Raw genomic sequence first — 13,883 nt, 5'->3', positions numbered from 1 at the left:
TCAAACACACAAAAAGTAAATAATATCACTTTAATTTAATTTCTAAAAGCCAGTACAATATTATTTACACGTTTACTAACCTAATCCATTCTTAAAATGATGAGGATTTATGAAGTTATGCAATCAAGTAATATATCACAGAACTGAACCAGTAGGCAAATTAGGCTTATATTTGTGCCAACATTTGTACTCATTGGCACAAACAAAAGCAGATGAGTTGTAACCTCTAAGCCAAATAGGATTAGATAGTAAGACCCTGTCTCCACAAAAGAAGCATTAAAAAACAAACCTGTTAAATGATTTGAAGCTCCTTCTTATTTTCTTTTTAAACTGGAAAGCATATGAAGGAGAGTTTTGGAGATAGACATGGATTGGAAATTCCACCAATTCCAACATGGTGTCATTGCACACATGAATCTATGATTTTTAAGAAAATATTTTAGGAATGTCATATTATAAACTGTGTGTGTGTATGTGTGTGTGTGTGTGTGTGTGTGTGTGTGTGTAGTTATATATAACCCACTTCTTTTTCATTAGGTTATGGATACTTAAAGAGGAAGAAAAGAAGAAAAGAAGTCAAATAATCTAAGATGTAATCTCAGTGATAGTAAAAAACCTCACAGTTACTCATACAAATTTTACCTACATTTAAATTTTAAGATATATTTTAAACATAAAGTCAAATATCAGATATAGTATTACTTTAATTTCTGAGAAAACGCATTTTAAAATCTCATGCAAAAGGGTTACAGCTTTATATCTCTAAAAGTATTCATGAGCTCATGTAACCGTTCAGTTCTCGGAAATTCAAAACACATATCTGAAGATAGATATCAGGATATGTGTGTGTGGCCTCAAATCTCAGGAGAATTGAATTTTAAGTTCGATTTTTTTGGAAATAAAATTGTTCGGTGTACCAGTCACTTCAATATTTAGTCTTGTTTCTTCTAGTGAACAATGATTATTAAGAAAACAATCATTTCTGATACATGGAAAGAAGAATCCCTTGCATTCATATGCGTTCTTGTGAACACTGGCAAGGGGGAATGCTGCAGAATTGAACTCTGGCCGGAACTCAGCACGACAGGTGTTTCAATTCCACGGCTCTTTTCGCAGCATCCTTCACCTCTTTGTTCCTAAGACTGTAAATCATGGGGTTTAACATGGGGATCACGAGTGTGTAGAACACAGACACCACTTTCTCTTGTTCGACCGAGTACTGGGAGCTTGGCTGGATGTAATTAAAGCTCAAGGTACCATAAAATACGGTCACAGCCAACAAGTGAGAGGCACAAGTGGAGAAGGCTTTCTGTCTGCCTGAAGCGGAGCGGATCCTCAGAATGGCAGCAGCAATAAATAGGTAGGAAATGATCACAATCAAGAAAGTGCCCAAAGCAATGACTCCAGAGAAGGTTAAAAGCAGAAATTCATTCATGGATGTGTCAGAGCAAGCCAGTTTTAGCAAGGGAGGAATATCACAGAAGAAGTGGCTCACGACATTAGGTCCACAAAAAGACAATGTCCCCAAGCTGATGGTGTGTGTCAATGAGTTGATTATCCCACCTAGACATGACCCAACGACCAGCACAGCACACTTGCTCTTAGACATGGCCACGGTATAAAGCAAAGGGTTCGCGATGGCCACGTAACGATCGTAAGCCATCACCGACAACAAGAAGCCTTCGGTGGTAATGAATATCCCAAAAAACAGATGTTGTATTAGGCAGGCAGAGAAGAAGATGGTGCCCTTCACCGCCATCAAGTTGGCCAGCATTTTGGGGGCTATAACTGATGAGTAGCAGGCATCCACACATGAAAGGCAGCTGAGGAAAAAGTACATGGGCGTGTGGAGTTTGGGGGTGATTTGGATCAGCAGCATCATGCCCAGATTCCCTACCAAGGTAATCCCATAGATGGCCAGGAACAGGACGAACAGCACGACTTTCAGTTCTGCCTGATCTGTCAATCCCAGCAGAATAAACTCAGAAACGACCGTCAAATTCTCCTCTGCCATTTACCTTTTTTTCCCCTAAAATCTGAAGTGGACAAGAAAGGGATTCGAGTGTGCACAGAAGGATCGGACATTTATTAAAATCATAATCAAATATTTGTGTCATTAGATAAACCTAGATTACTTGGCTGAACCAAAACCTTCTCATTTGAAGTGTGAGGAATGTGACTATCATGTCTCTTGTGTGTGTAGGTGTTTGTGTATGCATGCCTGTGTTTGTGTACACACATGCACAGGTATTCAGCTCGAACCTGGGGACAGGGCCCTGTCAGTTAGTTTTTGTTGTTGTTGTTATTCAAGGCTGGTTTTCTACCACTTCAACCATAGCTTAACTTCTGGCTTTCTTTGGCTGATTACTTAGGGAAAAAAGTCTCACCGACTTTTCTGCCTGGGCTGGCTTTGCTTTGAATGGTAAATTCTCAGATCTCTCCCTCCGTGAGCAGCTAGGATTGCAGAAATGAGCTACCAGCACCTGGCTATATCATCTCTTAATTATTTTTTCTGTGGTAGCTCTGATTCAATTCCATTATGAAATACATTAAAGACATTTTTGGTTCTCAAAAATGGGGAGGGAAGAGATGGTAGGGGAAAACAAAGGAGGAGGCAACGATGCTCAATAGGAAATGTACTCATTACTTTGCTCATGTAATGGTAACCCCTCTGTACAGAATTTTTACAATAAAAACGTACAAAAATGTTAGGGTGTTTAATGCTCTAAGAAGATGAGTTACAACCATGAGGGGTGACATTGTTGCACAATTGATCTTAAGCACAGGTTTTTAACTTCATTTTTAAAAAGCAGCTGATAAGATCAAAATTTTAAAATTTAAACAAACCAACAATTTTTCAAACAACTGGACTATAAGCTGTGATTATTCTATGTATGTATCATGATATAACCAGAGATGAAGAAATGTTATTAGGAACAAGGACTGGCCCTTAAATATGGGTCATGACACTCTTTAAAAGGCATTCAGGAACTACTGTTTCTAAGTTCTTGTCATATTGAAGACTCAGTAGACTCAACCAGCTGTGTACCAGCATCTTTTCTTTGTTTCAATGAAACAATTTTAGAAGACCACATAGGTTATATGATGTTTGAATAAATACACTTTACTTTTATTTTTAAATAAAATATGTGTGTTATATTTTATAAAAAGCAATATGCTTGTAATTGAACACAGCTCTTTCTTTTTTCCTTTTTTTGTACATTTTATTGTAAAAAATGCTGTACAGAGAGGTTACAGGTAATGAGTACATCTGAGTGAGGTAATGAGTACATTTCCTATTGAGCATTGTTTATCTTTCTTTCTAGTTCTACCTCTCTTAATCTATATAGAGTCAGTTAAGAGTAGAAATGTTTTAGACATAAAAGCAGTAATAAAATATTTATTATCTGTGCAAGATTAATAATTTATTGTACTTTACTAATTTTTTAACAAAGGGATATCTATTTCAGTTTATATTCTAGTGTTTGAGCTGGTCCCAATCAAAGCAAAAATAGGCATGTGTAAGCGAGTGTCATCTGTCTCTAACAGCACATACTCTACTACATTTACATCTCTGTAGAAAGTTAAGTCAGAGCTCTTTTCAAGCCCTCTACCTCCCTTTGTTTATGAGAATCAATTAAATATTACTTTCTCAAGGAAAATTTATCTAACTAAATTGTGCTAATTTCCAAACTTAATTAAGGAAACATTTCTAGGTACAGAGTAGAAATTTAGTTCTGTTGCTTATTCTTAAGATACCTAACTTGATTCAATTTAAAGTGACATTGTAAACAGAATTGAACGATTAGGTATACCATTGGACGATCATGTGATTTGGTCAAATAAAAATTGTCTAAATAATGCTTCCGATAAGATATAATTCAAATTAATAACAACACACTATTTTAACAACACAAATTATAACTTACCAAAAGAAAAAGAATTTGAAATAGATTTAGAAACCTCATTCCCTTATCCATGGAGTCTTACCTTTTATTTAAAAACAATTTCAGCTAGCAACACATAGTGTTCGAGGTTATTAACTATTTTCAAAACAGGATTGCTTGAAGGTTAAATAGAGGTAGATACTAACAATTGACATACAATGAACACAAGAAACAAAGCAAAAACACTGTCTTGTAAGAGTATAAAAAAGAAGATAATCACAAATATATATGTATATATGTGTACATATATTATTATCCAATTCTAATGAGCCCCATCATATAGTCAAAGCATTATCCACAGTCACAAAGGAAACCGAAGGAGGCACGATTGTTCTTAAACAGTTTTTTTTAATTCCCAAGACTCAGCTAAATTCTCAAGTGTGTAATTAATGCAAGCACTTAATTTTTTAAAAAAGCCATGGAGTAATCTTGAATTCAGTAAGATATTATAGAAACAATAATTTCAAACAAGTAACTCAGAATTGTTCATCACTTACATGACAAATAGATATTACTAGTCTGATGAAAAGCAATGCTGTAAGGCAGACAGGCATGATAAAGAGCCTGCTAAGTGCTGCTATCATTGAAGGCTTATTAAGAACCAGCAAACATGCACACACACCCACACCCACATACATGCATATTCATGAAAGGATTCCAATCTCCCAGCTGAGTTGTTGATCCAATTATTTTTTTTTTGTTTAGAATGCAGAATGAGCATAGAATTAACATTACCAATGGATATAATACAGACTTGGTATTGCATGCTAAAAATAAGAGGACTATCAAAAATGATTGGTTCGATACAGTTCTTGAAATCTTATTTACTACAGTAAGGGAAGGCCAAGGTATCTGAATAAAGAGAAATGAAAAGAATCCTTATTCACAATTAATGGTATCCTATGCTTATGATACCCTAAAAATACACCAAAAGATTCAGATAGAAAGAAACTTTCAGCAAAATTACAGGATCCAAAATCAGTAGTGGGCCATGTTGTAATTCTAATTATTTAGGAGACTGGGATCTGAGGATCATACTTCAAAATCAGCCTAAGCAGAAAAGACCATAAGTCTTTTTTCTTCATTTAACCAAAAAAATGCTAGAAGGAGGTGTGGCCCATGTAGTAGAGCACCAGCCTTGAGCAAAAACAGCCAGGCAAGAACATGACACCTTGAATTCAACCCCCAGTTCCAGCACACACACACAAAATAAACTGTTGTAAAGAAATTAGGAAAACATTAACAGCAGCCTCACAATTATATAGACATAAGCATTTCCAAAGATATTAAGGAGTTCTATAAGCTCTGAACTTAAAAAAATATATTAGCAGATACTAAGGATAGAAAGATAGCCTATGTTTGTAGATTGAAAAAAGTAATAATTTTAAATAGTCATATTATTAAAAGTGATCTGCAGACTGGAGTCAGGTCTATCAAAATTACAATGACATTCCTCATAGCAACAGAAAAAAATCTTAAAATTCAGAAAAAGTCCCTGAACATTCAAAGAAATCCTTAGGCCAAAGCTGTAGTATAGCAGAGTTATTGTAATGAAAATCACCATAGAAAAGACTTTCAGAGTGATGGGATACAATACAGACTCCTCAATAATAAGCCTACATAATTGGGATCATCTGATCCTTATTGATAAAGATGCCAAAAATACATGGAGGTTGGGGGAAAGACAGACACTTTGACAGCGCTGCCATAACTGAATATCCACATGTAGAAAACTATAACTAATATATTGTCTCCAATTGAATACAAAAATTACTTCAAGAAATAAACCAACCACCTTATTGTAAGAAAATGTAAAATTACTAGAAAAAAGAAAGGGGAAACATTTCAAGAGGTAAGACCAGGCAATGATGCTCTACCTACGACTGAAATAGCTCAGGAATTCAGATAAAGAATTGACAAATGGCATTTTATCACTATGAAAACCTTCTGCACTGCCAAAGAAGCTATTAATACAAAAGATAGCCTAAAGAGAAGAAAGAATCTCCAGCTTTTCATTTTATAGGAGATTAATGTACAGAAAATATAAAAATATTAAACACTAGAAGAGAACATGATCCAACCAATCATTGGGAAAATTTGTTAATTCTCAAAAGAATAAATTGGTAATAAATCAATGAAACAATATGCAAAATATTTAGTCATTAGGGAAGTGTAAATAGTGTGTGTGTGTGTGTGTGTGTGTGTGTGTGTGTGTGTGTGTGTGTGTAGTGGTAGTTGAGTTTGAATTCAGCGTCTCATGTCTCATGCTTAGCTTTTCATCCAAGGCTGGCACCTCTACCACTTCAGCCACACCTCCACTTCCTTTTCTTTTTACTGGCTTATTGACCAGGCTGACTTCAAATTAAGATCCTCAAATCCCGGCCTCCTGAGTGGCTCCTGCAGGTAGCATTTTATACACCCATTGTGTATAGCTCACACTTACCCCTCTCACTTTCCCCATCTACTATTTCTTACCAGTGTGTATTAGTGTGTATTAAGCTTCCCTTGAAAATCAAAAGCTCAAACATTCACCAGTGGTGAGCATGGAGGACAAATTGTGGTATATTCCTAAAGGGAATATCAGGCAGCAGAGCAAACACGGCATGGATGAACTCCAAAAGTAACACTGTACAATATCAGATCAAGAAAATGGGTTGGAACCGGGCATGGAGGCATATGACCCAGTCTGGGCTACCCAGGTGTAGGGATAGAAAGATTACTAATTTTGTTCCGTCCATCCAATTAAGCTACATCACATCTCAAAAATAAAATAAACCAAAAGACATAAAGTTACATATTACAGTGTTTACCTTAAAACCTGAAGGACCTACATTTAATCACCAGTAATAGGAAAATAAAATGAAATGAAGAAAAGAGTAGCATTTGCTGAGTCCATTTATTGGAATGAGAGATTGGGATAAAGTTTACTTGCCTGGCACTTGAAATTTTTATTGGGAGCATTAAGGCATGAGAAAAACCGTTCTTATGATAGATATGAAATGACAGGTTATAAAGCAGGGTACAAATTTCGTTGACATTGCAATGTTCTCTGTTTAAATTAAGCATGGTTAATAAGCATAAATGAAACAGTCCAAATTTCCTTAAGATTTATGACTATGTGCAATGTAGAGTCATGTTTCACTATATAACTTTTTAATTATAATACATACGGAAATCAGAAAGAGTATGTCATTCGGTATTATGAGAGATTGTGCATTCTATCAAACAGTATAATCAACAAAGATTATACTGAATATTATCCAACAGTAGCCAGAGAGTTAATATATTGAAAAAATGTATAATATATATATATGTATCAGTCTATAATTATTTAAACTGAATATGTTACTACAATGACTACCTGCCTGCAGGAATTCCTGTACAGACAGTTGCAACTTTAATTGTTGACTCATTGTAACTAACTTAGTGAATATTTTTCTATTGTATAGTTCTCCACAGAATTGTACAGATAATTTGTGTTGTTTATAATCCTGTTGCTTGTCTCTCACATTATCTCACTAGGGAATGTGTAGAGTTCTAGACAATTAGTAGGACTATCACTACACCAATTTTTAGGTCTCTCAAAAGACTTGAGCATAATGATCTGCATGAATGAAGTATGCAATTCCTCAGAGAATACCAAGAAGGGTAAAGGAAACCATAAATTCTTCCTAGTCAAAGAAAAAACATGAATGACAGAGGAAAGAAAGATTTTCTTCAACAGTAAGTAGATAGTACGAGTTCTCTTTGATTTTGATGATCACCTTGGTCTGGATAATTTCTCATTATTTCTAACATCATTGTAAATACACTTATAGTAACTGTGATGATTCTTTCCAATACATCATAAAACCATTTTTATTCCAACTTTTACAAATTGAAATTACCTGAAGGATTTTGATGATATTGGGGCAAAGAAAAACTAAACAAAATCTAATTTATTTTCAAGAACTGATAGTAAGGAGAAAATGATGTAAGGTTGATATCACTCAAGATGCATTGTACTTATGAACTGATTTGTTGAACATTAACCACTCTGTACATCTATTAAAGAGTATACAACTATAAAGAAAAACAATTTTATCACCAGCTACCCTCCAACAATTATTGTCTCTGCAGTAGACAACAAAGTAACAAAACAGAGCAACAGAAGGTGATCGACAAACATAAAAAACGTGAGATGTGACTCACTCCAGCCAGCCTGTCTTTAGGAATTTATCTTCTATTGATAAAAAGAGCCCTTGGAAATAACTTTGTATGATTGATAGTAATATTGAAAATTGATTAACTTAAAAGTAAAAGAGTTGTTTAGAATGTAAACATATAAAGTATATGCAAATGATTATATATTATATATATGTGGTTAAATAAAATATTATTGTATATTTTATTTATGTGCATATTAACATAATAAATTTTCATATGTATAGTATATATAGTACAGTTTATTTTGTATATAGATTTTTAATTTACACACACATTTACATGTATCCCATATATTGCATATATTTATTTATGAATATACATTTGTTTCATTAAATATATGTATTTTATATCCGCTTGTTATATATAGCATACTTCAATCATATCTATCCCTTGTCATATTTTTGTTTTCCCCTATCACTCTTCAGTGAGTCTTCCCTAAAACAACACCCTTTTATTATCATGCCTGACACTGATGATGATAATGATGATGACAATGATGTCTAGTTTTCACACACTGTCCTTTCATATTTATTTTTAAAATCATCTTTAAGTAGTTGTACAAAGAAGATGTCATTCGTCAAAGCAATTTACAAATACAATGTATCTTGATCAGTGTCACCCCTTTCAACATTCTCACCCATCCTTCCCTTACTCTCTTCCCTCATTCTTCTTCATTTTATAGAATACGTATTGGTTTCTTAGCTGTATTCTTCCCATCTTTTTTCTCTTTATTTGTCCTCCTCTAACCCCTTGACCCCATTCTCCCCTTTAGAGTGCCTACTTCCTGGTGTCTCCTATTGCTAAACATTGGCTTTGCCTTTCTAAGCCACTCTGTATCTCCTTATTCCTGAACAATACTCACTGTCTTGTGCATCTGTTCCACATCTTCTCGTATCCAACTCTGAATCCTTGGTTTGACAGTTGCAAATAGTGTTAGAATTACAGTTGTCATTCTTGTACGCTAAAGACTCTTCTTAATTCCTCTATCAATTACAGGTGGAGAAATTTTCTTCCCAATATTATGAATAAAAGTTGACTTTCTACCTGCAAATAGAAGTTGGTGTGAAAGGAAAGTTAAAAACAAAACAAACAAAAAAAAACCAACCTCCCTCTTGCTTTTTCCTAGAAGAGACAATCACTGGACTATAACAATGGGCCAACAGAACCTCACAACACCCATTGAATTCATTCTTTTGGGAGTCACAAGGCAGCCAGAGTTTCAGTTTCCTCTTTTTGGGGTCTTCCTCCTTATCTACGCAGTGACAGTGGTGGGAAACCTGGGCATGATCATTCTAACCAAGCTGGACTCCCGTCTCCACACACCTATGTACTTTTTCATCAGACACCTGGCTTTCATCGATCTTGGCAATTCCACAGTCATTTGTCCCAAGATGTTGGTAAATTTTATTGTGGATCAAAATACCATTTCCTATTACGCTTGTGCCACCCAGATGGCGTTCTTCATTATGTTTATCGTCAGTGAACTGTCAGTCTTGTCAGCCATGGCTTATGACCGCTATGTGGCCATCTGTAACCCTCTGCTGTACCATGTCATCATGTCTCAGAGGCTCTGCCGTGTGCTGGTGGGCATCCCATACCTCTACAGTGCCTTTCAGGCTCTGTTGTTCCCTATTAAGTATTTTACCTTGACCTTCTGCGGCTCTAATGTCATCAGTCATTTCTACTGTGATGTGGTCCCCCTATTGCCTTTGATCTGCACACGCGTGAGAGAAACAGAGTTGTTGACAGTACTGTTCTCGGCATTTAACTTAATCTCCTCTCTTTCAGTAGTTCTTTTATCTTACCTGCTGATTTTGTGGACTGTGTGTCAAATGCGTTCTGCAGAGGGAAGAAAGAAAGCTTTCTCCACGTGTGGTTCTCACTTGACAGTGGTGGTGGTATTCTATGGGACTCTAATCTTCATGTACGTGCAGCCCAAATCCATGCACTCCAGTGACACTGATAAAGTAGCCTCTGTGTTTTACACCTTAGTGATCCCCATGCTCAACCCCTTGATCTACAGCTTAAGGAACAAGGAGGTAAAAAATGCCTTCCATAGAGTCTTTAAATATCCTTGAAATCTGTGCATTTGTTATTCCATGTGGAATAATGTTACAATAAACTACGATTAAAGGAATGTGTTTCATGGCACTATTTCTCATAAAATAACTGCCTTCCCATTGACTCCAGTATGCAGACTAATTATAACACAGAGACCAATCAATTATTTCTCTTTTACTGAGTCAGGCTTGCTCTCATAATCTAAATCTTAATTAAATTATTTATTAACTAGAGTTATGAGTCTCAAGAGTTGAGACTTTCCTGCCCAGGCTGGTTTCAAACCAGAATCCTCACACTGTGTCCTCCTGAATAGAAAGGATTATAGATATAAGCCACTGACACCAGGTAAAATCTACTACTTTTATGCAGGACAATAGCTTTTTATTTATTCATTATAAAATGATTATTTCAATTTGTTCATTATTAGAAATATTTATTCTCCAGTATTCTATAATGTTTCGTGAAGTCTGGTTAAATAGCAAGGATAACAGTTTTCTTGCATTCCAGATATATATGTTCCTTGCCACTCCCCATATTTCCCCATATGATTTTTCTTCTGTTCGTTTTCATATCCTAAGTCTTTATTTTTGAAGGCTTACTATTGCTGTTTAATATAAACAATAAAGACATACACATAAAACATTAATTATGTAATACTCATGAAATAGCTAGTTACATTCAAAATATCCATATGATATGAATTTATAACATCACTTAGCATTCTCTAAGTCTTTATTGAAACTATTCAAGTCCAAATAATTTTCTTCTTTCACTGTCATGCAATAAGTTGTTCAGTTTAGATAATGAAAGGTGAATTAAAATATTTTTAAAATAAGTTTTTTATTGTGAAAATACTGTACAGAGGGGTTACAATCACATGAGCAAGGTAACAAGTACATTTCTTATCAATCATTGTTGCCTCCTCCTTTGATTTTCCCCTACCATCCCTTCCAGATGATGTTAAGTGAAATGAGCCCCAAGATAAGGACACAAGTGGTTTTTTTCTTTCTTGTTATTGTTTCTACCATATTTATAAGGTACCATGTGATTTTTTTGTTGCTTTGTATGTCTCTCCCCCATGGAATAACTCCTGTTTTCACTGTATTTGATGTTGGTATAATTTGGGGAACAGAAGGGAAAAAACAAATTGTTTAAATAGGGAATTAATATAGTTTATTGAGTATATAGTACATTGCCATTTGTGAATAACTTACCAAACTCTTGGTGTAGTTAAAATGAATTATAAATCTAAATATTATTACTATACTAAGCAATGATTTTTGATCCACGAAAATATTTCATGAGTCGCAACAATCTTTGTGTTCTCAACCTTCACATCTATTATATCTGTGTATTATTTCTTTTCTTTCTTTTCCTTGTGCTAGTACCAGGACTGGAACTCAGAACTTTGCATTCTCGTTCAATTTTCTTGCTCATGGCTATTACTCTAACCACTTAAGCTACAGAGTCAATCTAGCGTTTGACTATCGGAGATGGAGACAGTTTAGAATCATGATTTTCTGAATAGCTAGGATTACAGGCTTGACTGACCCACTCCTAATTGTATATGATTGTTTAATTGGAGAAGGATACTAGCAGAAAACAAAATGTTTGAGGGATAAATTGTCAAATCCTTGGATAACAACTAGATTCCCCATGTAGTCAGTTTTCAGAAATAAAGAATTGCAGAGGCGAAAGTTATACCACATACAACATCTGAGTCATACACATGAATGGCACCCCAGGACAGGGTCTTCTCTAAGACATGTGTTGTTCCATGAATCAAGAACCTGTTGGGGCTGGGAAGTGGCTCAGTGGTAGAGCACTTGCCTTGCATGCATGAGGCCCTGGGTTCAATTCCTCAGCACCACATAAGCAAAAGTAAAAAGTTGGAAGTGGTGCTGTGGCTCAAGTGGTAGAACATTAGCCTTGAACTGAAGAGCTGAGGAACAGCACCCAGGCCCAGAGTTCAGGCCCCATGACCAGACACACACACACAAAAAAAAAGAACATGTTACATCTAGAAGAATTTTACACTGTAATTAGAGTCTACTTTTTATAATGAAGACAGTAAAATTTATTTTATTTAATATGAATTAAAGAATTACTATATTTTGTATGATACACGTTGAATCCCAGCAAACACAGGCTATAGACACTTCTGGGAAACTGGTGGAGCTGGTGGATTAGAAGCCTGAATACTAAATGCTCAGGAATAGAGAAAAGACTGTAAAGGTCAGAAAGAGAGAGGAACAGCACTGGAAATTATGAAAGGAGTGGTAGCACAGTTGAAAAGTATGGTGAAGAAGGAACACAAAAGGGAAACTGAGAGAAAGCCGGGTGCCAGTGGCTCACACCTGTAATCCTAGCTACTTAGAAGGCTGAGATCTGAGGTTGACAGGTCAAAGCCAGCCTGAGCAGTAAAGTTCATGAGACTCTTATCTCCAATAAACCCTCAGAAAAACAGAAGTGGCACTGTAGCTCAGGTGGTAGAGCACTAGCCTTGAGCTGAAGAGCTGAGGGACAGCACCCAGGCCCAGAGTTCAAGCCCCACCACTGACAAAAACAAAAACAAAAGCAAAAAAAGGGAAATAGATAAGGACAGACAAACACACATTAACCGGGTAAATCTAATAGCATGGCAAAGGCTGGTAATTCTAGCTGTATGATAACCCATACCTCTCAAAGCCTTAAATTTAGAGTGGAGAATTGGTGAGAACATGCCTGATCTGGTGTGGGAAGAAAACATTCTGCTTTTCCCCTTATCTGGGAGGTCGACAGCAAGAGAACATCTCATATTGTTACTATTTTTATTTGTAAACCACTTAGCCATGTCTCCAGGCCTGATTTTTGCTGGCTACTATTCAGATAGAGTCTCACCTCCTACCCAAAGCACTATCCTTGAGAAGGACTTATACAATTTGAGACTGATATATTTAGAAGGTGACCAAACAAGGATCAATGGTAGTTTAGCATTCCTTTTAATGTTTGTGCCAGCACTGGGGCTTGAACTCAGGATCTGGGTATAGTCTCTTACTTTTTTATCTGAAGGCTTAGGGCTTTACCATTTGAACAATAGCTTCACTTGGGGCTTTTGGGTGGTTATTTGGAGATAAGAGTCTCACAGACTTTCCTGCTCAGGCTGACTTTGAACTACTATCCTCAGATCTCAGGTACTTGGAGCTGTTAGGATAACAGGCATGAGCCACAGGTACTCAGTGACTTAGATTCTTACGATACCCCTTTCAGAGTATCTGGATAGGAACTATACACAGGAGCTGGTCATGGAAAATGAAAGAATGTGATGTGGATCACAGAGAAATTCAAGCAGTGGGAAGTTCCATCACTGAAGAGTACAGTGGTTGGACACCTTGCCATTCCTAGGAAAAGCAAGTCTTATTACTGTCTGATGGTCACCGAAGAAACACAGCATTGTGCTTTGTGGTTGCTATGATATGTTGCCTGCAGGTCCCATTTGCTAGCTTTGTGTGAAAGATCACTGAGCTATGATCCTCTAGATTACATTATTTTGACTTTCACTTCCTTCCCAGAGAGAGAGAGAGAGAGATCATCTTTTCTTTTCTTTCTTTCTTTCTTTCTTTCTTTCTTTCTTTCTTTCTTTCTTTCTTTCTTTCTTTCTTTCTTTCTTTCTTTCTTTCTTTCTTTCTT

General features: G+C 35.9%; 2 protein-coding genes across 2 annotated transcripts; one reads left to right on the top strand and one right to left on the bottom strand.

Annotated features, from left to right (window-relative positions):
* Positions 1–1,075: 1,075 nt before the first annotated feature.
* Positions 1,076–2,014, bottom strand: LOC105995342 (olfactory receptor 1052). The gene has a single exon (XM_013029047.1). It carries the CDS (start codon positions 2,012–2,014, stop codon positions 1,076–1,078), a length of 939 nt encoding a protein of 312 aa, XP_012884501.1.
* A 7,290-nt stretch (positions 2,015–9,304) lies between these two features.
* Positions 9,305–10,231, top strand: LOC105995341 (olfactory receptor 8K5-like). The gene has a single exon (XM_013029046.1). It carries the CDS (start codon positions 9,305–9,307, stop codon positions 10,229–10,231), a length of 927 nt encoding a protein of 308 aa, XP_012884500.1.
* Positions 10,232–13,883: the final 3,652 nt, after the last annotated feature.

Source organism: Dipodomys ordii, unplaced genomic scaffold, assembly GCF_000151885.1.
Source record: "Dipodomys ordii isolate 6190 unplaced genomic scaffold, Dord_2.0 Scaffold117, whole genome shotgun sequence".
In the NCBI taxonomy this organism is placed as follows: domain Eukaryota; kingdom Metazoa; phylum Chordata; class Mammalia; order Rodentia; family Heteromyidae; genus Dipodomys; species Dipodomys ordii.
The sequence above is the reverse complement of the archived record's forward strand: the minus strand, read 5'-3'. Positions and strand labels throughout refer to the sequence as shown.